Source organism: Argopecten irradians, chromosome 1 (assembly GCF_041381155.1).
Source record: "Argopecten irradians isolate NY chromosome 1, Ai_NY, whole genome shotgun sequence".
NCBI classification, from domain to species: domain Eukaryota; kingdom Metazoa; phylum Mollusca; class Bivalvia; order Pectinida; family Pectinidae; genus Argopecten; species Argopecten irradians.
Window position 1 is genome coordinate 49,753,297 of NC_091134.1, and position 24,731 is coordinate 49,778,027.

Genomic DNA, 24,731 nt, shown 5'->3' on the forward strand with positions numbered 1-24,731 from the left:
TTTATCATTATTTATACGATTAACATAATCCATGAACAAAAGATGACTCTAAAATGAATGTGTATATATACATTATAACAAAAGAAAGGGTATGAATCACATGTCATTTATTCAAACACATGTCCGTTCGTTATTTCAACCTGCCTGTATTACCTGTACAGAATCTCCCGAGGGGTTGAGGCAGGACACAAAATCAAGGCTTAAGTAAAAAGGTTTGCCCTCGTCGTGAACAACAGTTAAATGTATATTGTTATATGTTTAGTGGATAAATACAATAAATGCAAGTCTAAATAAAATATTTACATGGAACCTTGTTTTTTGCCTAAATTACTAGATTTGTCTATGAACTTCAAATTGATAGGATACGAACTGAAACATTGGAACTTTCTATTTAACTGTAAAGATACTGTAAAGGGTAAATTGAAAAATTGTTTTTGCGAGTCTATCAACGCGTCAAATCCAGTTAAAATATACAAAAAGTCTATTTATTTCACAGTCTATCAATAGCAAAGGTAACTTAGAACAGATGTGTACATGTAGTTATTGTACTTAGTCAAATATTTATGTCATGTGATGATTAAGATAGAGAGATTGTTTATCTTCTCATGGAGAATGAATTGTCATAGGGTTTTGTTACCAGATACCCATGTAAATCGGCTGAATCAAAATGTCCCCTGATCTTCCATAGTTAGGTTTTATTAGATGTTTACTGCGGGACATCCAATTTATTTACTCCGTATCACGTAATCGTGTGGGTAAACAAGTATCACCCAATATTGGACACCATCTAAATGCGTCGACAATAAATAATAATAAATATGTATTATCTTGGTGGCTTGATGAGTTGAAACGGGATCATATATCCATCAAGTCTGTCGCATACGTAAGGTTGTAAAATGCAGTTATAGAAATCTCGAATGACAAAAAGGAATATTAATAACTGAATTTAACTCGTGAAGATTAAATTTTAAAGAATGGAAAGAATTGTAGATTTGGGTCACCTTATTCGTGGAGCAATATTAATCTACGATTTGTCACTTATATATTCATGGATCAAAGTTGATTTCTATTGCGTCACTCCTTCCATGGAGCAATACTGAGGTAAACCGCAACCATATTATGTCATTTAATAAGACCGTATTTCACACGTCCACGCTTTAAATGGTATCATGTTTTCTCTTTTAATATATATTATCTAAGATATCTTATATCTTTTTTAAAAAGTGCAATTACATTATACAATTTTGTAACATAAAAGATAGAAAAGTGTAGAAGATTTTGTAAAGCATAGTTAATAAAAGAAGATACTTTATGATGATAAATCCTGTATTTCACGCTATTAGCATCACAGCGGTTACAATCCACCATAGACATATACGGCTTTAGAAGTAAAATAAAACAGTATGATAAAACAAAAAACAAACACCTATTCTATCTATCACATGAAACATCACGTCTAAGAATACGGAAAAGGTCGATTTCAGTCACATGGAAGTCTTGTATTTATTACGTAACTTCTAACTTCCTATTTTACATGTCGTATTAAGTTGTGTTGATACCTTGTATCTTTTCTTAAAGGGCCACTACCTTTCCGAAACAGCTTTTAATTTTTAAAATAAGAATGTAAAACGAGATCAATAATTTTTGTAGAGTCGCAGAAGTCATTAACTATACGTTTACTAGCAAACTTATCATCGCCTTCAGAACTATTTAATTAGAATAAATAAAATGTTAATTTTCATAACGCGGGTCGTTTTATGTTTCCCGCCGTCGTCCTAAATGCCGCGCGGTAGTTGAATATCACTGCGCCAGACGACAAAACAGCGAAATGAATCTTCACTGTTATCGTACATTAGACAGGAAATCTTGCATATTTTTGGTGTTGTAACCTGATCTTAAGCCATCGATATATATTTTCTTTTGTTATTAATGTTTTTAAGAAACCTTTAAATTTTGCTCCGGAAAGGTAGTGGGCCTTTAAGCACACGACGTTAACAAGTGTGACCAGAATATTATTTAGTACGGGAAGGAAAAATCAGTATGTATTTATATAGGCATAATTACACGTGTCTTTAATTTACTTAACAAATATTAGATGGCTGATGATGATTCTTGACAGATTTCAATTACATTAATCTTTAGTTAATATCTATAATAATTATTTTCCTTTGCTTCTTCATTTGCGTGCAATAATATCTTAAAACAACGAATCGTTTTCCTGAAATAGAACTATATACTACAATTTGGTAACGGTTTATTGCTTATATTTACATTCAACTATTTTTTGAAGAAACGTCGCTAATAATGCGTTTAAATTTGCCGCTCGTCACACCGCTGACGTCAGCAGGTACAAATACCGGAACAGCGGATATTTTCCAGATATAATATAGTTCCCCATGGTATCATAAATACAATAATCAAAAATGCATTTTATACAACATCAAACTTTATTTTAGCAATAATACCTAAAAATCTACAAAATAACATACACTTTTAAAATATTTAAACATTATATCTCTTGATGTGACAGTTAATATCGCGCAATATAGATACCCTTCTATAGTAGTGATGTGGTTCCGAATCAGCGCTTGGGGAAGGACGCTGCTGAGGTGATTTATCTGATGATGGAATTCTATTCCGCGAGAGACAAAGTGGACAAAGTGATTTATTTAAACCACATATTTTGACGTAGGATAATGGGATTTTTGTGACACTAGAAAGGTAAGATGCAATCTTATTTAAATCTGACTTTTCTATGATAGTTTTGTAGGATATTGAGTGTGCCTGGTTTCGCTTTTATGAACTCTTTATGTTTCTATCAGTCTGTCAGATATTTGTCGATATTAATCAATGAGTTCTTGTGATAAAGTTGGTTCTCATTAGCACTGTTGTCGTTTTTCTTCGGTCTAGCCTAGCTTCTGGATAATACCATGCCGAGCGCCTCCCCCAAGACGTTCGCAGTGATGTAGAGTCTACTGTACTCAGTAAGAGTTATCTCCCTTTAATCATCAAATTCACAACACTACAATTTAACGTCTGTTCTAGGAAGGCACATGTATTACAGTCAACCGGAATCACTATTGCTGAGTACATTTTTATGCTGTGTAAAGCTCAAACGTTGTGATTGTTCTTAAAAGCTGAGTTTCTCTCGAAATTACACGGTGTAATTCTACTTCAAACAGTCAAAAGCTTACCAGGTATCTTGAAAAACTCTCAACTCAAGCCCCATGCTGTATTTTTCCTTGTGTTTTCCAATCAAAGTAGGCTAGTTATTAATTTCCTCCAGTGTTCCGGACACAGTAGCAGACGACGTTCTAAGACGCTGGACGATGTTTCAAGTTATGACGTTTTAATTAATTTGGTATTTGGAAAGCGTCCAAATATTAATTACTGCAATTTCAAATGTTTACGTCTTGATTTTCATTTTAATTTCATTAATGCCAACATTTTGAATTTAAAGTTTAATTATTTTGAATACAAATCCTATGTGATAATAGGCTACTAGCTTTGTTTATTGTGTACTGGCGGCCATGTTTGTTTACATTGTTTGTATTCCTACACAGAGACCTCATCACTGTAAATTGCAGACATACTCTCATATACTACTTTTTGGTATACTAGTGGTATATAGGCGAATGCAACATGGAATGTAAATATTACATGTATATACACAATTTTACTTTGTTGTTAATATTATCGATGAAGAAATCTAAATAAATACACTCCCTCATCTCGGCATTCACCAGCTAGAAATTAAGTACTGACAATACGCGTTGGCAGTCATTCTATTTGATAGGTAACTGATGTTGATAAGATCTTGAAGTTTTATTGCATTTTTATTTTGTAAGTTTTCTAAAAGTCTATAGTTTAGAAACAATTTCACCATTAGATGTAAACGTTTCTTCGTCTTGAGTGAAGGCATCATTGATGGTGGCCAATGCTATTTTCTTTTCTTCTCCCTTTCTAGCATTGTAAGCAGGACTGAAAGAAGAACATGGAGCACTGTGTATAAAATGTATCACATAATCAACGTATCTCAGTAAAATAAATAACCGTGCAATTTGTTATTGAAAAACACGTTTGAAAATCAATATATCTTAAATGGAGGTTGGATGTAGTGATTTTTATCGCACTAACGATTTTTACAGACACTCTTCTGTTGTTGATGCCCAATCTTTCCCAATGGTGGTCTTTCTATTCAATTGAGAACAATGCTTTCCAAAACCAAATTTCAAATTTCATAATTTCACCGTGTCCTTCCTATTACATATGGACGCTGGACATTTACATTCAATTGGCTTTCTCGTAATCGTATCTTAATATTTCAATGAACACTGTTATACATACGTTCCAAACAAAATGCCATCTTCAATTGTCTCCGGGAGTTCCTGATTGAGAGTCTCCGGTAAATGCAAAGCGAGGACCCCAGCAACTATTGATGCTACTCCGAAAACTACCAATGGAAATGCCTTACCCATTTTACCTCCGATTTTATCTCCCTAAAGGATAACAATCATTAATAGCAATCTTAACTAAATAACCTTATGCAAAATATATTTGATGAAAAATGATATACCTTATTAATTAATAGTTACCTTACGCTTACCTGTAGTAAAGTACACAGGGTTACATATGTAAATAGTGATGTTTCCCCATCGTTATTCTGTGGCCATGTTACATAGAAACAATCAAACAGTTAAAGAGATCTTTATCTGATGAAATAAACAAACATTTCAATGAATATGTGCATCACATCTTGATGCTGGTTGTGTGTTATACATGAAAACAGATCGACCTGCAAATGATGAAGAAAGACTTGTTTTAACGTTTTATGTGTCGTCCCATACATATAAATGACAATTGTCCCTGATTTCACAGACGCAGATCCGTATTGATTTACTTTCAAGGAATTGCTGATTTCTCAGGATGATGTGGAATGGAGTCAACTATAAATCAACCTGAATGTTTGGTGAATATTATTGTTTTTAAACTTTTCACTCTATCATGGAGAGTGCATTCTGATTTATGTGAGACACACAATCAACTTAATTTATTTCATATGCTCTATAATTATTAACGGATTAGTTTTGATAAATATACTTACCGAATCGGCAATAAAAGGAGCAGCAATCGCCCCTAATCGTGCTATACATGAGCTCGCACCCATTCCAGCATTACGAACCACAGTGGGGAACAGTTCGGCAGAATACATGTATATGATCGCAAAAGCCGCGGCTGCTCCAAGCTTTCCCAACATTGCTAATGCCGTGGTAACCGCCTGATATTCTGCAATGAATGACATACAAAATTTAAACTGCATACCAAGATATTCATTGTAATTTTGGGGCAACGGGAAATATGTTTATTGTAAGTAAAATATGTTTTTAGCATCAAATTATTTTACAATTAACATTACAACACTTAATACATAAAAATGGCAATTTTATGCAAAACCTATCATGAAAACATAACAATAATATTGGTACAATAAGGTTATTATATAACTCAAATGTTTACTAAGTATTAAAAGTGCACTTACTTTCATCTAAATATAGAATAGTAAATATCGTGGAGAGACAGAAAGCCCCTCCCACAATCATACTAATACAATGTAGCCACTTCCGGCCAACCCTATCCACGAGAAGGATGACTATGGTGTAGGCCGGAAATTCTACTAGGCCGGACAGACAGAAGTTCAGGTAAAAGTTTCCCCCAAGGTTTCCAGAGTTTAAAGACAGACCATAATAGGCCATAGTCACCATACACCTGGCAGAAAATAAACAACAGCTAATCAAATAAAATATTATTTTAGATAAGAAAAACTACGAATATATTCATTTAAATAAATGGCATTGTACTGTGATGATGATACCATTTTTTACAAAATTAGAATGCCAATTTTATACGTAATTTGTAAATCAATACCTGAGGAAAGTTTTATCTCACCAGATAGTTTCAGCCATGGGTTACAGATTTATTTGAACATTCATCCTTTTTATCAAAAATTAAAACAAGCAATCAGAATACTAGAAAACATACTCATTACATCTAAATCATAACAAAATAATATTTTTTACCAGTTAAAAAATATAACCAGCGTCCGCAATAAAAGGACCCTAGAGGTAAAAAGCTGCCATATTTTCCCATCTTTGGGTGCGTCGACGTCCTTTTCTTTGACTTTTAGAATATCATCTGTTAGGACAACTTTGTTCACTTTCGCTGCCTTCAGTAATATGACCTTGGCCTCCTCGTATCTACGTTTTGTAATGAGCCATCTGGGCGATTCTGGTAACAACCTGCGTGTTAAAGATGAACAATGATGTTAAGTATATAAACAGGGAATATAGAATTTTAGTACACGCCATCGAAGCACAATTTCACTTTATATAAAAGAATATATCTAAAGCCTATATCTACAAAACAAAAATGAATGAATACCAAAAATCATATGCATGAAATATATTACTGTCATAAATAATAAACTGTATATATACCACCAGTAGACGAGAATGATACTGAAGGGATATTACTGTCATAAATAATAAACTGTATATATACCACCAGTAGACGAGAATGATACTGAAGGGGGCAGCGCATGCGATCTCGATGTATTCCCAGTGACGGATGAAGTAAGCTACACCAGACAAAATCACCAAACCCAACGCGAAAAAGTATTCACTGACAATGCCAGTAAACGTCCTCCTAGAAGGGCCAACGAGTTCCATTCCTTAAAGAAACACACAAAATTACGTGTTCAATTCCTTCTTTAAGGATGCGATATTTGAACGTAGACAAATTATAATTTTAATCTCATAATTCGATGTATGTGGTGGAATGCTAATCATCCAAACAACCAACCAAAGTACAATTCTTATAAGCAATGATATGTACACTGTAATAGTATAGATTGAATTTCAAAATAAGCAATAAATGATTTCGAGTACGGGAACTGTATTGTGGTTGCGTTTTCAGTCATTTTGAATTGAAAGTAGTATTACATAAATAAGGCTTCGTAGCCGTTCTCATGAAATTAAACCAAATAGCTATATATAACATACATGTACATACATGGTTAGATCTTTATGCATGTGATATTTTGTCTTGAAAGTACTAAATATATTATATTAGATTATCTACGAGATGCGTGTCCTTATCCATAGTAAACTTACCTATCACAAAACCAACCAGGAAAACTCCCTGAGTTGTCGCCCCTATCATAGCGATAAACGCACAGAAGGCTGCATAATTTGGACTGAATGCCAGTGCCAAGGTTGACGCCAGCATCGTGATCACTGCTAGGATGAAGGTTTTCCTACGTCCGATACTTGTAACATGCATAACATCTAATATTTTTTGTGACTTTATTTAACAATTTTGTTTTGTGGTCTTCGTCAAGAAAGCGCCTTAATTATGTCTTTTATACATTTTGACAGGTAACTTTATTATTCATAATTTTAAAATAACATATTGACAACGTCGAAAGGTAGTGCAGCATTAACCTTAAACATACATGGAATGTATGTTTAGCGCAAACATAATTTTGAACAGGTTAGTGCAATAATGAATTCGCGCAGTTTCCATAATTGATATACAAACAATCAACAGAAATTACAATAAATGCAATCATATTTCAGTCCAACAGTGCTTACGTGAAAAGCGCTAAATCACAAAAACAAAATTTATTTTAACACTGTTAAAACACTTGACAGTACAATCTATGTTTATCGCTTTTATAATTTTTCATATTTTTTTCCTCTGACCCCATGACCATGAAATAGGCCTTGACTACGATTTCGCTCAGCCAATCAATAACGACCTATCGTTTTGTAACGTCTTCTATGACTGGCTAAGTCTACACTAAAGAGTGTTTCATGGTCTTGGGGTCAGATGTTTTCTGACCTGATGTACCCATTAGTCTTACCCGTCAGACAGGTTACCGAAGAAGAAAGCGCCAATCAGAATCCCAACAAAGAACATGGATTTGGCCAATGACGGTTTACTGGAGTCATTACACACTAAGTTATGCTAAAAAAGAAATTAAAAAATGTCTAAAAGGTGACAAAATAACTTAAAATGGACAAGAGAATAAACATTCGTGAATGTTAACATGTATCACAATATGGGAATGTGCTGCGGTTTTTACATAAAAGGAATAATTTAATTGAATCAAAAAAGCATTTATACTAATTAAAAAAATATATTTAATAACTTAAGTAAACAAAACTGCCATAGCGTTGGATCAAAGTTTATGGTTAATAAGGATGGAAAGTACAATACTATTAGAGTCTTATTCCGAAATAGAACAAATTTTGTCCCCTTTCTTTATTTTATATCGCCAATTAGAAAATAGTAAAACTCGCTTAACATAATACAACGTTTTAGTTTAATTTCCAAATGCTATGTTGTATTTATCTCCAGCTTGTTTTATTAGATATTTCAGTCAATACAATGAAATAAGTACAAGCGCAATAAGTCTAACATTGAGTCGGCTATCTCGAAATCAATTCATCTACTAAGTACAAGCGCAATAAGTCTAACATTGAGTCGGCTATCTCGAAATCAATTCATCTACTTAAGAAGGTGGCTCGGTTGTGAATATCAATAACACAGCATAGTACCTTAGAGGTAAAGGTTTCTTTGAATACTTCTCTACTGTATACCCATTCAGAACACTGTGTTTTTGTTGCATTGATTGGATGACTAGAGTTGTCGAACGTGACTGCAGAGAAGTTAAATGAATATAGGTGGCACTGGTCATATTTATGAGTTTCATCTGATGATGGTGGTATATAGCTGTTGATGAGCGCAAGGTGAAGGTCACTCTGAATGTTATATGTATCATTATCGTAACCCGGTATCTTGCACCTGAAAAGATAATAACCAGAACAACTATCACCATTGTGTACATACATAACCTCGGTTATCTTAAAGTCTTTCTAAAAACAAGGACATTGACCATTACTAATACATATGAATAAAACTGTTTCCTAGCTGATACATTATACATGAAATATATTTTCTAATGAACGGCTTCTCAGTTTATTTAAAATCAACCTTCAACTCTTGGACATAGACCCGCATATGCGAGGCCTGCCGTACGCTATAAATGTCAAAGTGCTGCTGGTTGATCAGTGTTTTTTTTCTCTTTTGTCTTGTTTCCATATGGAGAACCAACTGCGTTCTAAAACATCCGTTTAAGTAAGGATGCAAAAAGAAGAAAATAAAGTTAAATGAACAGTTCAAGAAATGATTTAACGAGGCATGCATATCACAAACTATGAGCAATTGGATATGCCCAAGACATTTGAGTCGAATCGGTCATTATAACTTTGTCAATATCAGTGATGTTATATATATCATCAGAGCAGATGGTGGTTATGCCAATATGAAAGTGTAACATAGTATAAGTTATAGATATTGTAATTGGCCCAGTAACTGAAATTATTATTACCTGTGTATATATTTTTTAATCTTTTTACGACTTACCTGTGATCAGGTGCATACACAAGCATAGCTGATATGACAGCGAAAAGACCGACAAAAACTGAGGCTAAACATATTAGAAAATATAAAATTTTCTGATACAGTCCAAATTCTCCCAATCGAGAAATAATTCTCTCTGTATCCATTGTAATGCTTTCACAAGAAATATTTTATAGATAACAAGTAGGGTATCTCTATTCATATTTTACTGTTTCTCTGATAACACAAGCATATTATCACAAATGAAGGATGGACTAAACTTCAGAAGTAAAGTTCAAGTATGATATACTTAAAGTATCATCTTTTCCTGAATGACAATTGAAAATAAATGTAATAAAATGGTCACACCTTTAAACATTACAGCACCAGAAGACAGAGAATTGGCCAAATAAACAACATGTCAAATAAAAAACAATATCGTTGGAAAAGCATTAGAAATGGTTGTTCGATCAAATAGAAATTAGACGCCGTTTGGCAAAAGTTCGTTTTTGGTATTGAAAGTTTTACCTGTGCTCCGGCGCAGCAAGAAGAATTGCTGATATCACGGCAAAGAATCCAACAAAGCATGATGAAATGCAAATTAAGAAGTACAATCTCTTCTGATAGCGCCCAAATGTACCAAGAGCCTGTACAATTCTATCGAAATCCATAGCTTATTACCGAATTTTGGTGGGCAAAAGGTTGTCTGGCTTGACCAGGCAGGGCATTCTATTTGGTTAATTACTGATAACAGCCTCGGAGGATCTCGTAGACTAGCTATTCTGGAATTTTATGTACGCGTTTGCTTATATGAATTACTTGTAAAGAAAACAAAAGAGGAGGGCCGACGGGTGGGTGTTTATAGATAACGCTGTTGTTATGGATCGCCATCCGTGCAAATTTTATCAATAATTGATCAGATCTATCTACTTGAAATGAAATAGTAGAAATACTTAAATGATGTTCCACCGCCGACAGGACATAGATTATATTTTTCATATGGACAATAATTGATGTTTGATCGGTATGTATGTCTAATAAACACAAAAATACATATAAAATAATTTGGTTTGCTTGTGTTGTATGCGCAATCAGTTCCTCATTCCATATAAGGCATAGTATCATGGATTTTGTTCGTGGTGCAATTAATTGTTTTTCATATATTCATATTGAAGTAAAAAAAAAGAAGCTCAATTTTTTCAGGTAATAGTGTAAAGTAAGTAAATTTTATTACTGAAGAAAAATACTAATTCATCGGCTCCTGTTTCTAATACATGTAGATAAAAATACCATTTTTCGGCGGTGTAGCATCTTTAAATTCCAGTTTTGCAGTTAATTGATATTAACAAAACTGAAATAAAAATCATAATTTTGGTATGATAACTTTCAATTACTTATCGCAATGTTGAGGCGCATTTTTGCTAAATTGTTTCACATTTTTTTCTTAAAAGTCTAAAGATGTCTTTAAATATCTAGAAAAACATATTCATCGACATTTCTATAACTTTTTATGTAGTCATGGTCTAATGTTAGACTGCCAATCCGGCTTTAGAGCGCAGCATTCATGTCTAACTGCGCTAACCAATATTATTAAAATGTGGTACGATTCCATTGAAAATGGGATTTTTATTTCTCGATTTGCTTTCGACCTTGTAGACCACCATATACTTTAGACTAAATTGAGCTTATATGGCTGTTCTCAAAGTACTATGACATTTTTCAAAAGATATATTAATAATCGATTTCAAATAACTCAATTTTGCTTGTTACGAGAATTTTCATTGGCTTAAAAATTTACTATATCAGCCCATAAAAGAAAAAAATGGCGTCGCCGTTTGTAACACCGCTTCTGATTGGCTGAGATGTCGGCGTAGCGATTTCATAGACAAAAGAGTCCCAAGATAAATTTTAATTATATTGAAGAGATCATTTTCAGTAAATTGAATTATAAGGATTAATTTGAATAGATTTTTATGTTATGGAGATATAACAAAAAAAATCTGAGTGTACTCACAGCATAAACCACTTCGCGGTTTATGAGTACACTCTGATTTTTGTGTTTTATCTCCATAACATAAAATATTATTCAAGTTAATCCTTAAATACTCTTTAAGTGGTCCTCAATCCCTTACAGTCGGTGTTCCCTAGGGCTATATACTTGGGCCACTTCTGTTCATTTTGTACGTAAATGATTTACCTTCAATCACAAACAAATCAACAATTAACATGTATCCTGATGACACAGCAGCTCATACACATGAAAAAACTATAGAAGAAATCAATTGAAACCTTAGTAATGATGCAAATTCAATTTAAAATTGTTGTGAAGAAAACAAAATGTGCATCAATACAGAAAAAAACGAAAGTTTTGATAATTGGGACTTCACAACGAAAATGTAGACAAGCTGAACAGCTCTCTGTCACCATAAATAGTGTACAATTAGAAAATGTAAAGCTCGAACAACTTCTCGGAGTTACCATTGACGACTGTCTATCTTGGGATAAGCAAATAGCTGAAACTTCAAAAAAGATATCCTTCCAAATTTTCAAAATGAGACGAATTCGACAGTTTCTAACTGAATTATATTGTCTCACCTATAACAATTGTTTTATAATTGTTTTATAAATTCTCATTTTGATTACTGTTGTACTTTATGGGGGAATGATTATCAAAATCACGTAGCCAAAATTGAAAAAAAAAATCAAAAACGTGCTGCAAGAGTTATTCAATCTATGTAAATCATCCATATATGTAGAGATGGAAAATTTTCTCGTAAACTGGAAACGGAAATCACAACAAGATACAGCGTTGCGCAAGACGGTATACAAAATCACACTCTCGCTTCATTACAAACAATTTTTACCCTGAAAAATTTCAAAATGAAAACATTAGTGAAAGATGCCTATAAGAATTTATTCTTACTTGAATCTCATATTTACATTTTGTCCTGAATCCTGAAAGCCGTTTTATGTGACCAGATGCTTCGGAATTTTCCGTCTGACAACGGTGAATGACGTTGAATTATATTTTGTAGCTGCAGTTACGTATTTGTGCACAAAGTGAAAGTAGAAGTCTCCTGTGTTCAATATTGTTTTTCTTGTTATAAACTCAATGTCAGTAATTCAGCGAATGTATGATTCTAATAATTAATAATTCTATAAATGGTTTCTAGCACTACAGTTAGTCAGTGCACACAATAAGCAATAAGAACAAAACACGTGTCAACATTGATAAGACTGATGGGTCAGGAGAGATAACTTTTACGCCGTTGGAAATCCTTTATTTACCTGGCATATTTCTGTTTAGTTAAAAACACAACAAACAAAAGAGTGGATTAACTGCTGCGCTCTCAGATTGGTTTTGCCTAAAATTATATTAGAGGGCCAGCTAGCTCTTGTGATAGAGGTGTCTCGGTAACATTAATATATGTAAATCATTAATATATATGCAGAAATGGAATATTTCTCGTATACTGGAAACGGAAATCACAACAAGATCCAGTGTTGCGTAAGCAGTATGCAAAATTACACTCTCGCGTGATTACAAACAAGTTATACTTTAAAAAAATTCAAAATGAAAACACACGTGAAAGATAAACCTTCCAATTCATTACTACCTGAATTTACTACTTACATTTTTTTCTGAATATGCTTAATAGTGTTTTCTTGTTATAAACTCTATGCCAGTAATTCAGCAGATCTATGAATCTAATATTAAATGATCTTAGCAGTACAGTATGTCATTGCATACAATAAGAACAAAACACATGACATGGATAAGAGTTCAATCGCCTGACTTTGCTTTATTTATTGAATATCAGGTCAAATTTGAACCTGTTGCGTCTTTGAGATAAAAAATGCAATTATAAAAAAAAATGGGAAATCTAATATGAAATATGATTTCAACCTCATTGATATAAAAAAAGTGAACAACAACTATGTCCTATATCTTGATACAAAGGAAACAAAGGCTCAAATCCGATGAATTATTAGGATATGTTGATCAATTTCCTTGTTTTTCCTGTTTTTAGGCATATATTTTGCCGTTGCCATGGTAACAAGGGACATATGATTATGACCCTAATAAGTCATTTTTGGGAAGACGTTCACATATGCTACCACATACCTAAATTTCAAAGAAACTTTTTTTCCTCTTTTTGCACATTCCATGCTTTACATAGACATAGCTAAATGGTTACTGACATGAGCTCTTATCAGATTTGATTACGTGAATTTGATAAAACGTCATTGTGCATGTGCATTGCTAATGCTGTGACGTTTTTCCTGATAGACAACATTGGACGTAAACGCTTATTTGTATCAGGATTGGTAATTGGTGGAATATGTTTGCTGATGACGGGTATTGTCGAACAATTTTGGCCTAACGGTTAGGAATTTAATTATGCATTTAGTGCTCCATAGAATGATAGTATCTACAACATTAACTGTTAAAGCTTAACATGTAAAAGCTTAACATGTAATATATTTTTTATTTTATAAATAGTGATTAAAAATAGCAGGTGCAAGAATTTTTCCTGAATTCTTAATATCATTTTTTTTTAATTCACATAGTTATTCAGAAGAATTTTATATACAGGACTCCCATTCTGATATGCTATAGTTACTTCCCCTTCCCTTTATTTCCGCTCCGTAAGTACTGCGTAGCTCCTAAATTCAAGAATGTTTGAAAAATATCATCATGACTACAATACAGAAGCAGATATTTGATTTTGATTTTTTTCAGAAACAGTTTCTATTTCGGTTTCTATGGTAGGAAAATCGGCCTTAGCAACATGCTTTACCGTCATATACGTGTGGTCTGCAGAGTTATTCCCCACAGCGGTGCACAGTACAGGGGTAAACATGGGGAATTTTTTCGGGGAGTTCGGCTATGTCCTGACACCGTACATCATAGACCAGGTACGCTAAGCAGATTATCTTTCTTTACCTTTTATCCCAGGAGATTTTATTAAAATCGTCTCGAACTTTTGATTTTCGCTAGACTCGTTTCATGATTTAAACTCATATAAAATAAACACTAATTTAAGATCCTATAGATAGAGATATTATATTTATTATTCATGTCTTCAATAAAATCTATTTTGAAGTTAACAAAATGTGGAATGTACATGTCATCATTGTAACGAAAAAGACTAGATAACTTTTATTGAAGTATGTTATAAGGTTTTGATATATATCTTGTATCTTTAGGCATTGAATGCACCAGAGGGGGTAAGGTTTTTTTTTGTTTGTTTTTTTTCTTTCATTATATTTATTTTTTATTTCATATTATTATTATTATTCAAAGAGTTTAAAAATACACGATGTTTAAACATTCTATCAACAATAACACACAGAATCTAATGTCTCAAGGTAATTCAAAGTTATCTTTTTTATAATTTAATTTCATATGTCACACTCATTTTCATTGATTTTATCTGTTTTCCTTAGAACGAAAGAATTGTAAGTCACGTATTATGACGTCATTCATACAAAACATTTTAAAAGCGACACTGTCATTTGCCAAACTAAACTATTGGATAAGATATCAACACACCACCACTCAATATGTTTTATTGTAAAAGTAAGTAAAATCACGAAAAATGTCTAATCAGTACCTCATGTAGAGTTATCTCTATTAACTCATAAGTAGTATTCTCAATATTCTTTGGGTTTATGAAGTCATAGACAAAAACGGACATACATTGTTTTTAAGCGTCTATGAAGAAATGTCCGTCCATTTTTGGATAATATCATAAATTGACCAAAGCACCATGCAGAGATAAGCCAAGATCATGTATATGTAAAACAAATCATAATGATTATGCTGTCTTAGTTTACACAAGATATGAACTATATTATATCAGGTTCACTCATGATACACTAGAACATAGATATTCAACGGCTAACATAAGTTTATAATTCTTATTTAATTAATATTTGCATTTACTACGTCAGTTATTTATATAGATATATCAATACACCAAAAACATGGAAATGTTAGAGTTTCGCGTTAACGTTTGTGTTTTTGTGCTGCACTTTTATTGTTTTTTATTATTATTATTATTATTTTATATTGTTGTGGTTATCATCATCTTTTCTGCACCTTTTTGTGCAAACGACTCATTGTATCATTGTCAAAAACTTGCTCTTGCTAGAGGGAAAATCACGTTAAACTTCGTTATGGTTTCCTTTTTTAATTGTATGATAAATTGGACACTGTCTAGACATTGTGAAGGTGAATGGTTGTTTAATATACCTGTCAGTTCCCTTTGGCATTAGCCATTTTTCCTCGGGTTTTTTTCTTGTCCATTAACAAGGATCCAAACAGGACAGTCCTGAACCAGCACTTAATTACACACGTAATGACGATATTATGCATTTCATATCAGTTTCGAATTCTGTTAGGAAAAAAAGAAAACTACATAGCACATTGTGCAAGTATTCTTAGTTTGACTGAAGAACGTCAGTAAAAGTGCATTTGATGTCAGTAAGTGCAGCTTGATAATAGCTGAACCTAGGGACACTCTTTAGTAAGGTAAGTCTGAACATGTAAATTAAGTAATTAGATTGTTCTAATTAAAATGCAACAGAAAAAAATATTGATTCCATGCCATTATGACTTCAAAGTTCAAAAAAGGAAAACATGTCTTCTATTGTCATATTTTCAGTGGTTTTCAATAGTATGGCCAGTTCTGAATGTTCATCTTCCACCAAACTCTTTTTTATTATTTTCATTTTCATTATGTATATTTTGTTATAAACAAAGCAGTCGGGAAAAATAAGGCTAAAGTCAGTAAAAATATATCCAGCATAATTTCTTTTCTCTTTTTTCTTTCTTTTTTACGATACAACAACATTATTAATCTCGTTTTACATTACCATTTTAAAAATTAAAAGTCGTTTTGGAAAGGTGGTGGGCCTTTAAACCGATAGTAAATCGAGGAAAATATTCATTAATGTCGCCAATATGTGTAATATGTGTAGATGACAATGGTGGATAGTAACTTTTCATTAAACACAACATTAATTAAGTGTAAAGAATGTAATCAGTTATGTGTGTCATGATGGTGTAATGAAAATTTACGTTGTGAAAACATAGGTTTTTAAAGGTCGGTTGCTAAGGGTTGTTCCGAAGCATCGGTATGTTATGTTGTCTTATCAAGGTTATTTCTATTAATGTTGATACTGCATAGTGTGTTATTATTATCAATATTGGAAGCGATGCCAAAAATATCCCCATAGTGTATATAGTCCGATCCAGCATTGCAAGGTCGTGTTTTTCTTTTAAATTGTTTCTATTGTCATAGGTTAAATTCTTAGGGAAGCAAATGACATTGTCTTTAAACTTTTTACGTTAAGATGTTTTCACTGTTTATATATACTTTATTTTTACACAGGAATGTGGCTACATAGCCGTCAATATACTAGCCACGCGTTTCCTGGATTTGCTTAAAACGTAATCATAATGGTAATAAATAATAAAATGCATATGACATACAATTCGTCAAAAGTTCTTTTATTGGATTTCATAATGACAATGCATATATATTTCTTAAATACATAATAATGTATGAGTGGTATTTGCTTTCAAGCTTGCTTCGTGAATCAATATGAATCAAAACCTGCTGATGATGTTTTACTTTTTCCTGAGCTCTTGAAATATCGATGGTAAATTCTATTAGTGAAAATGTATTTCTATCATTCAGTAGCGTAATATTATATCGAAATGTCAATTTAAAGCCCGTGTAATATGATTTGATAATGGTATATTAATTATGTCATTTCAGAATTAAAGAACACAATGCAATTTGACGACATATTGAAAGAGGTGGGAGAGTTTGGCCCATATCAGAAGAGTATATATTTCCTTCTGTGCCTACCTGCTCTGTTTCTCGCGGCAATAGATGTTCTTAATGCGTATTTGATGTATAGTCCAGCACATTTGTAAGTTTAATCATTTCCCGTGGATTTTTTTTCAAGAATATTGAAAACTCAAGTTGCAAAAAATTGGAAATGATTTGTAGCATCTACTAATAATTTTTTCGCTGTATTGACAGTGAATGCTGCATTCTGGTTCGTCAGAGTTATTTATTTCATTTCCCGATGCAAAACAAACCAATAAGCTCCATCCACTTGATAATGATCGGAGGAGTCGCTGGCAACGATCCACCTGGTGGCGAGTCTGTCGGGACTACTTTTTACGCGCATTCATTCAATTTCAATTCGGGTTTTTTTAATACCTCGATGAAACTAAAAAATTACTATCAAATCTTAAATACGTCGATTTCAAAATGCAAAAACGACATGGGTTACTTATAATGTACTTCCTGTGATTATGACATAATATTTTGACGTGATTTATGTGACGTCACAGTCAGGTGGAACTTAACAACGGTAAATGATGTATTACCCACGTTGTGTTGGTATCTCGAAAGTCCCGTATTAAAAGGTATTTTATCAAGTAAAAATACAGATCATTGTCGTATTAAAAAACAAATTATGACTAATACATTTTAGTTATATGATGGAGTAATACTTTTATTGAATAATACCTTTACTTACAGTTGTGCCACAGAAGGTAGCTCTGGCCAGCTCAAAGGACAGCCCGCCAACCTATCCAGTGATTACAACAGTTCCTACAGCTATAAGTATGAGCAGTGTCGTGTTACTGCCCTTAGTAACAGTACTAACATCACGTCGTATTCATGTTCCTCCTGGACGTATGACGAGACAGTCTTTTCCTCTACGTTTGTCTCCGAAGTATGTATTTTCTAATGTGTGTAAAGTCTTATAATGTGTTAAAGCAGTTGAATGTTTGGGTGGATGACAATTTTTCGGAAATCCGTCCATACAAGTGCAATTTCGTTGACAGAACCAGTTGTTTATACGAGTGTTTATATAACTGTTGAATGTCTGGGCGTAGGACATCATCTAGTAAATCATCCATAGAGGTGCAATTTCGTGGAACAAACCAAAACTGAGAATGATGTTATCATAAAACATTATTAACTACAATAGTACGTTATCATTTGTTAACATGTCTAAAAGCATCGGTGGTTACTTTCTGTCTTAAAAACTATTTAAAGCATATGAAACGTTACGTTAGTCATAAGGTATTGTGATGAGTGATCAATCTTCCCGTCGGACATTTTATCTTGCAAAGTGAATTTCTTTGTTACAGCTGAACCTCGTATGTGACTCCGCCCTGACCTCAGCCTACATGCAGGTGATTATACACTCAGGTGTTCTGACAGGGTCCGTACTACAGGGCTTTGTTTCAGACAGGTAAGTATAATGGTAAGGTGTTCTGACAGGGTCCGTACTACAAGGTTTTGTTTCTGACAAGTAAATACAATAGTCAGGTTTTTTTACAGGGTCCGTACTACAAGGCTTTGTTTCAGACAGGTAGATACAATGGTCAGGTGTTTTGACAGGGTCCGTTGGTCTGGTGTTTTGACAGGGTCCGTACTACAAGGCTGTGTTTCAGACAGGTAGATACAATGGGTGCGTACTACAAGGCTGTGTTTCAGACAGGTAATTACAAAAGAAGCAAACAAAAGAAGCAAATTGTTCTAGACAGAAATAATAAGTCGGTACTGCAAAGTTTATTTCAGACAGGCTATAAGTCGTATGCAAGAATTAAGACAGGTAAATGCAATAGAGTCAAGTGTTCTTACTAAGTCGGTAATGCAAAGTTTATTTCAGAAAGGTATATATATGATGATATAACACTAAATAATACTTTTAAATCAAACAAAATAGTCAACTCTATAACAATAGAAGAAATGTGAGGTATCCGTATTGTGCAATTCAGCTTTTGATAAAGCATTGAATTCATATAATACAATTGATTTAAAAAGGAACTGAAAATAAGCATAAAATTTTAAAAAAAAAAATACGATATTAATTCCATTAAATTCATATGATAAATTGAAAAGGATCTGAAAATAATTATGAAATATCAGCTGAACAACATTCTAATCCGATGGATGTGTGGTTTCTCTGATCTAAGATAAAATGAACTGAAACAATATAATCTTATTCGACATCATGTCTATGGAAGACCTACACTAGAGGAAATATAGTTTTATTTGATCCTATACATGAAATGTAAATAAATAAATCGGTGTAATCTGTTAAACCCTTTTAGTTTAAACAGAAATTCTTGGTATATTGATATATGTACATACAAAACATATTTTATTTTAGGTTCGGTAGGAAGTTGGTTTTGTGCGGAAGCTCAGCCATAGCCATGGTTACCGGAATATCCTCTGTGTTTTTCACCAACATATACATCTTCACAGCTTTAAGACATATCCAGTCTCTGTGTGCTTCCAGTTTATACTCAACCATCTTTGTACTAGGTAAGGTTTAAAACTTTCTCTTCTAATTAATTATGAAATATTTACACATTTTAAGTGTTGTCATTTTGAAATCATACGATTGGTTATAGTAATTCCCCTTGTAATGCATTTTTCAGCTTTGAGACAAACTACCTACTCTTCTCGACGACTCTTTAGTTTTGCGATTTTTAAATATACATTTTTGTCCTGCTAAAGATTAGATATACACATGTCTATAGTCCATTTAGTAAGGCTTCTTGGTCCATACCTCGAGCTTTGTTTGCTTATTTTTTTATGAAATAAACACTTAACAATTGGATGGCTCTTAAAGATGCTCCACCGCTGACAAATGGTATTTTTTCACTATCAAAAACAGGAGCAGACCATTTAGTATTTTTCTTCAGTTCAAAACTTACTTAACACCATTACCACCATTGAAAAGTTTGAGCTACTAATTTTACTTCAAGTTAAAAATATCAAAAATAATTAATTGCACCTCGAAAAAATTCCGTGGCACCATATCTTATATAGAATGAAGTAATGTTTGCGCATGCACCAAAGGCGAAATAAATTATTTTATGTTATTTTTTGTGTTAATTAGGCATATATATATATATGATTAAACTCCAATTATTGTTCAAATGATGAATATCATTTATGCTCTGTCGGCGGTGGATCATCTTTAAATCTTGGCATACCCCTGATAAAGGGGGAAGCCGTTTTTTAACAGATTTATTAGTATTAGGAAATATCATTTGAAATATCTTGAAATTGTTTAGCAAAGGTGAGTGAAAACAACGCTACCAGCAACCTTAAATATATATATTTCGTTCAGGCGTTCTCCTTTGTTCAATCTATTTTGAGTGAGATTTACTAGAGTTATGCTATTTTTACGGGTACCTTCATTTATTTGACTGCAAGGCTGTATTTGACATAAATACCTGATTGATTAGTTATTCTCATTCTGTCGTAGGTGTAGAGTTTGTGGGACCCTCCAAACGTCTCTTCGCAGGGGTTATCATTAATTTCGTCTATTCTACTGGATTGATTCTGTTAGCGGGAGTAGCTTATGGCGCACGTGATTGGAAGGTTATCCAAATAGCATGTTCTGCACCTTTCCTTCTTTTCTCGCTTTACTGGTGGTGAGTGAAATGCAGCTGCATTTATTGGCATTGATTATGCTTAGATGTATATGACGAATAGCAGTTACGGCTAAGTGATATTGAATTAAACAAGCAGTACTGTTGCAGTGATATTGAACATTACCGTTGTGTCATACAGATATCATTACATAAAAGTCTTATGTTTACGCTTAGGTCACTGATAAAGAACGAACAATATATCTGCGTCAATTTTGTAAAATTCATGCTGTACTAATATAGAATTTCCTCTAGTGATGTTGACAATGCAGGCGGACAGAGCATCAATGATGACTATTGATCTACTTAAATACGGCACTGTCATAGTCAGGGGTCTCTCAGAAACATTTTAATTCAATTTATATTTTAATTTCAAATGCAATCATTGTCAGCTTTGAAAATTATACTTTTTAAAGGATTGTCCCAGAATCACCACGATGGCTCATTTCTCAGTGCAGATATAAAGAGGCCAAGGAAATCATTCATAAAATAGCCAAATGGAATAACCGTGAAGACAACTTCTCTCCGGAACAACTTACCAGCAGACGTGAAGAACATGCGCCAGAAAAACTCCATTTTTGCAATCTTTTCTCGTCCTGGTCTATTTTCATCAGATGTGTGATCATCTGTGTTAACTGGTAAATTTATAGATATATTATTATCCCGACACTTGTATCTGTTATATTAATGCTAGTGCCAACTGTTGTTAGGATATGATAATTGCATGCTGTGATATCATACACCAAACAAATCATGTAAAAAAGGAATTTTTATTTATTATTATATCTATTTAAGAATAAAAATTTGAAAATAAAAAAGACGCATCAGGGTAGTTTAAAGACTTTAAAAGAAAATTCTATACTGTTAATGTTTTGTTTTTAAAACATTTTACAAATGAAATGATTGAAAATAATAATGCCATTGCAATGGTAATAAACTTATATAATTACCTGGGATATTTAAGTGGTTATTCATGTATATCATATAAGCTATTTTTAAATATTTGATCAATCCATAGGTTTATTTTCTCGGCGTCATAAGATTAGTTCATCACAACAGACTCACTGGAAAACTCAATGAAGTAAATAAAAATAGTAAATAGTTAAATATTTGATAGAATATCATTATATTTTCATTATTTTCTTTCGCTTTTGTTTATTTCAGGTTGGCCGTCATCATGGCATATTTTGGGTTTTCTTTAAATGCTGCGAATTTGAGTGGAGACTTTTATCTAAACCATCTAATTGCTGGTCTGGTTGAGTTTCCGGCCAACGCTGTTGCTATCTTTTTGTTGGATAGAATTGGCCGTAAAAGGCTGTTTATGTTAGCCATGACACTCGGTGGTGTGTGTTTGTTGATATCGGGTGCAGTGGAACTTCTCTGGCCCATTGGCAAGTATGGAAACGTTTCACCAATGCAATATCTTATTCTATACAATATTCAACAAACTTAAGTTTTATCAGTATTTCCAGAAATCACTATTACTCCTTACAAACCATCTATACTACAATCTGTTAATGCTGATAAAAATTTATGAATTCTATGCTTTTTATGCAATTATGGCAAACAAAACAAAATCCGTACATCGCATCCAAAACCATTATGAACGCATACAGCACACAAAATGGATTAATATGATATCATGTTTGAAGGAAACTGAAGTTTAACCATAACTTTGGTTTCTTTCAGATGTTCTTTCTGTTTCGTTCGGTATGCTTGGGAAGTTCGGCCTGACGATCTCCTACGCAGTGGTGTATGTATGGTCGTCTGAACTGTTCCCTACCGGTCTACGTAGTACAGGGCTGGGGTTAGCAATATTCGTCGGAGGCACAGGGTACATGATAGCTCCTTATATAATACAACTGGTATGTATTTGTGTTAAGGTATTCGTAGCACAATGAAACGATCAATAGGCCGGTTATTTGGAATTATCTAACTTCATTAACCGCGAGAGGGCAAGTCTATTTACAATTCCGGGTAGTAAAGCCGGTATGTGGTTATGTGTGCTATATTAAGTGTAGAATATTATAACCAACGTGACAATTAAAATAATAACATACATGAAAAATAATGAAAGTATAGAATAATTAAGTTGGAACTCGATAAAAACGATGACACATCCATTCGAAAGTACTAGGCTAAGATAGAGAAGACACCATAAAAAATAAAGGATTAGGACTCCTCACATTAGCATACTTGCAGATTTCTGCGGGTTGGTTGTAGTTGTGAGTGTATCGTCATACGACGTAATGTCAATTAATACATTTCAGAGTACTGACGTAACGTTCTTTAATCTGCAATGTTTTAAAATCAGTGACCTAATTACTTCTACATACGTTTTATACTTTCTGCCAGATGTGAGCATTTTGACCACTTTTTGTGATATTCCTATCATCCTATGATAGATCTTCTTCTCTTCCTAATGATCCAGTTTTACTTATACCATCTTTGAAAACAATTTACATAGTTTTTCGTCATCATTCTAGTCCATAGAAGTTATTTCAGTGTCGTGTCATAAGTGTCGTGTTTTAACGTTCATTTTTTTCTATTCTTGTGTACCAATCAGGCGTTACGCGTGCCAGGATTTGGACGTGCGTTGCCCCTGTTTCTGTTTGCCGGACTTTCGTTGGTTGCTTCGTTCCTTACTTTTTTGTTACCTGAAACAACAAAAGAATATCTTCCAGAGACTCTACAAATTAACATAAAAAGGTAGATTTACGGCAACCAAAATAAATATTATTCACGGATTTTTCATTTTCAGTATTTACGAATGTTAGGAATAAAAACTGTGTTTGTTTTGAAAGTGGAAAAAACTTACATGTTTTTTTAATATTATATATCGCAAAAAATATTATCGTGACAGCAAATGTCATGATTCTCATTTTTAGAAGAATTAATTATATCAGAAGATATTATTTTGCTCTTAATCATAGCGAGGATAATGTTTTGCCTATTTCAAGATTTGTTTTCTTAAACTGTGCAAAATTAAATTACAAAAGTGTGATTATAAACGATTTTTATTATTGTTTTTTAATTCATTTGTTTTATCATTGTAGAAAAGAGGTTGTGGATGAAATCAACCAAAGTAAGAAATCAGATATCCAGTCAGTGAACGAGTTAAATGTGTATATGTAGGCTTTACAATACTGGGATAGTACTAGATCTGTCTATATAGACGACAACATCGACAACAGTTATCACACCAAATCTACAGGAACATCCCAAAATACCATCAGCACAGGAAATGTCTTTCTTAAATGATAATAACTGACGATTTTTCATTGACAGAGACAAAGAAACTGTTTGAACAGCCCGAACATTCACTTAATTGCGGTCATTTAGCTCAATTTGCAGATACCGGGTCGAATCTTATTCTGTGAGCTACATTTCTATATAGGTGTCTTCAAGGGTCGAGTGTTTCAAATAGGAACAAGTGAAGCGGGACTTATGTCGATCTTGGGCGAACAGCTAGGTAGAGCAAATCCTAAGACCATCCGGCTAGTGTTCAGACGGGTTCGAATCTGTGTCTGACCGCTATATGTTTTCTTCTCCTGTGCTTTGTTATACTTCTCTTAAATTGGGTTTATCAATAGATATGTTGAAACATTATGCATGATTTTTTTCTATACGTTTGTGGTACATTTACGAGGCTTTACACACACATGGTTGTGATAAAAGATTGACAATTTAGGTTATTCTACGCCTTCTTACAGATAACGTGTAATGCCTAATGAAATTGTTCATTAATAACATGGCAGCCTTTCACAATTTCCTCTCATTTTTC

General features: G+C 33.1%; 2 protein-coding genes across 7 annotated transcripts; one reads left to right on the forward strand and one right to left on the reverse strand.

The window, feature by feature from the left end:
- Nucleotides 1-2,204: 2,204 nt before the first annotated feature.
- LOC138331310 (organic cation transporter protein-like) lies at nucleotides 2,205-24,140 on the forward strand. Of its 4 annotated transcripts, XM_069278839.1 has the most exons (12): nucleotides 2,208-2,721; nucleotides 14,207-14,382; nucleotides 17,253-17,409; nucleotides 18,030-18,225; nucleotides 18,647-18,750; nucleotides 19,675-19,829; nucleotides 20,782-20,950; nucleotides 21,364-21,585; nucleotides 22,112-22,338; nucleotides 22,637-22,812; nucleotides 23,514-23,656; nucleotides 24,004-24,140. In XM_069278839.1, the coding sequence occupies exons 2-12, from the start codon at nucleotides 14,256-14,258 to the stop codon at nucleotides 24,080-24,082; spliced, it is 1,755 nt and encodes a 584-aa protein (XP_069134940.1). In that variant the 5' UTR covers nucleotides 2,208-2,721; nucleotides 14,207-14,255; the 3' UTR covers nucleotides 24,083-24,140. The 4 variants fall into 4 exon arrangements, 3 of the variants coding, with proteins under 3 accessions (XP_069134940.1, XP_069134957.1, XP_069134947.1); XR_011209685.1 differs by lacking the exon at nucleotides 24,004-24,140 and having other exon boundaries at nucleotides 2,205-2,721; nucleotides 22,112-22,342; XM_069278856.1 differs by lacking the exon at nucleotides 14,207-14,382.
- LOC138331330 (organic cation transporter protein-like) lies at nucleotides 3,818-10,157 on the reverse strand. 3 transcript variants are annotated; one of them, XM_069278880.1, is made up of 10 exons: nucleotides 9,991-10,157; nucleotides 8,619-8,865; nucleotides 7,922-8,025; nucleotides 7,170-7,324; nucleotides 6,559-6,727; nucleotides 6,078-6,296; nucleotides 5,540-5,766; nucleotides 5,105-5,286; nucleotides 4,348-4,499; nucleotides 3,818-3,981 (listed from the first exon to the last, which is right to left on the reverse strand). In XM_069278880.1, exons 1-10 carry the CDS (start codon nucleotides 10,131-10,133, stop codon nucleotides 3,861-3,863), a joined length of 1,719 nt encoding a protein of 572 aa, XP_069134981.1. In that variant the 5' UTR covers nucleotides 10,134-10,157; the 3' UTR covers nucleotides 3,818-3,860. The 3 variants fall into 3 exon arrangements, with proteins under 3 accessions (XP_069134981.1, XP_069134972.1, XP_069134990.1); XM_069278871.1 differs by lacking the exon at nucleotides 9,991-10,157 and adding an exon at nucleotides 9,487-9,903; XM_069278889.1 differs by lacking the exons at nucleotides 3,818-3,981; nucleotides 9,991-10,157 and adding an exon at nucleotides 9,487-9,903 and having other exon boundaries at nucleotides 4,353-4,453.
- Nucleotides 24,141-24,731: the final 591 nt, after the last annotated feature.

Coding starts and splice junctions, on each gene's coding strand:
- LOC138331330 (XM_069278880.1), bottom strand. CDS start 10,133: ATGGATTTCGATAGAATTGTACAGGCTCTTGGTACATTTGGGCGCTAT. Junction 8,026..8,618: donor AAGAAACCTTTACCTCTAAG/GTACTATGCTGT, acceptor TTTCTTTTTTAG/CATAACTTAGTGTGTAATGA. Junction 4,500..5,104: donor CTCCTTTTATTGCCGATTCG/GTAAGTATATTT, acceptor GTTATCCTTTAG/GGAGATAAAATCGGAGGTAA.
- LOC138331310 (XM_069278839.1), top strand. CDS start 14,256: ATGCTTTACCGTCATATACGTGTGGTCTGCAGAGTTATTCCCCACAGC. Junction 17,410..18,029: donor ATGTATAGTCCAGCACATTT/GTAAGTTTAATC, acceptor CTTTACTTACAG/TTGTGCCACAGAAGGTAGCT. Junction 18,226..18,646: donor CCTCTACGTTTGTCTCCGAA/GTATGTATTTTC, acceptor TCTTTGTTACAG/CTGAACCTCGTATGTGACTC.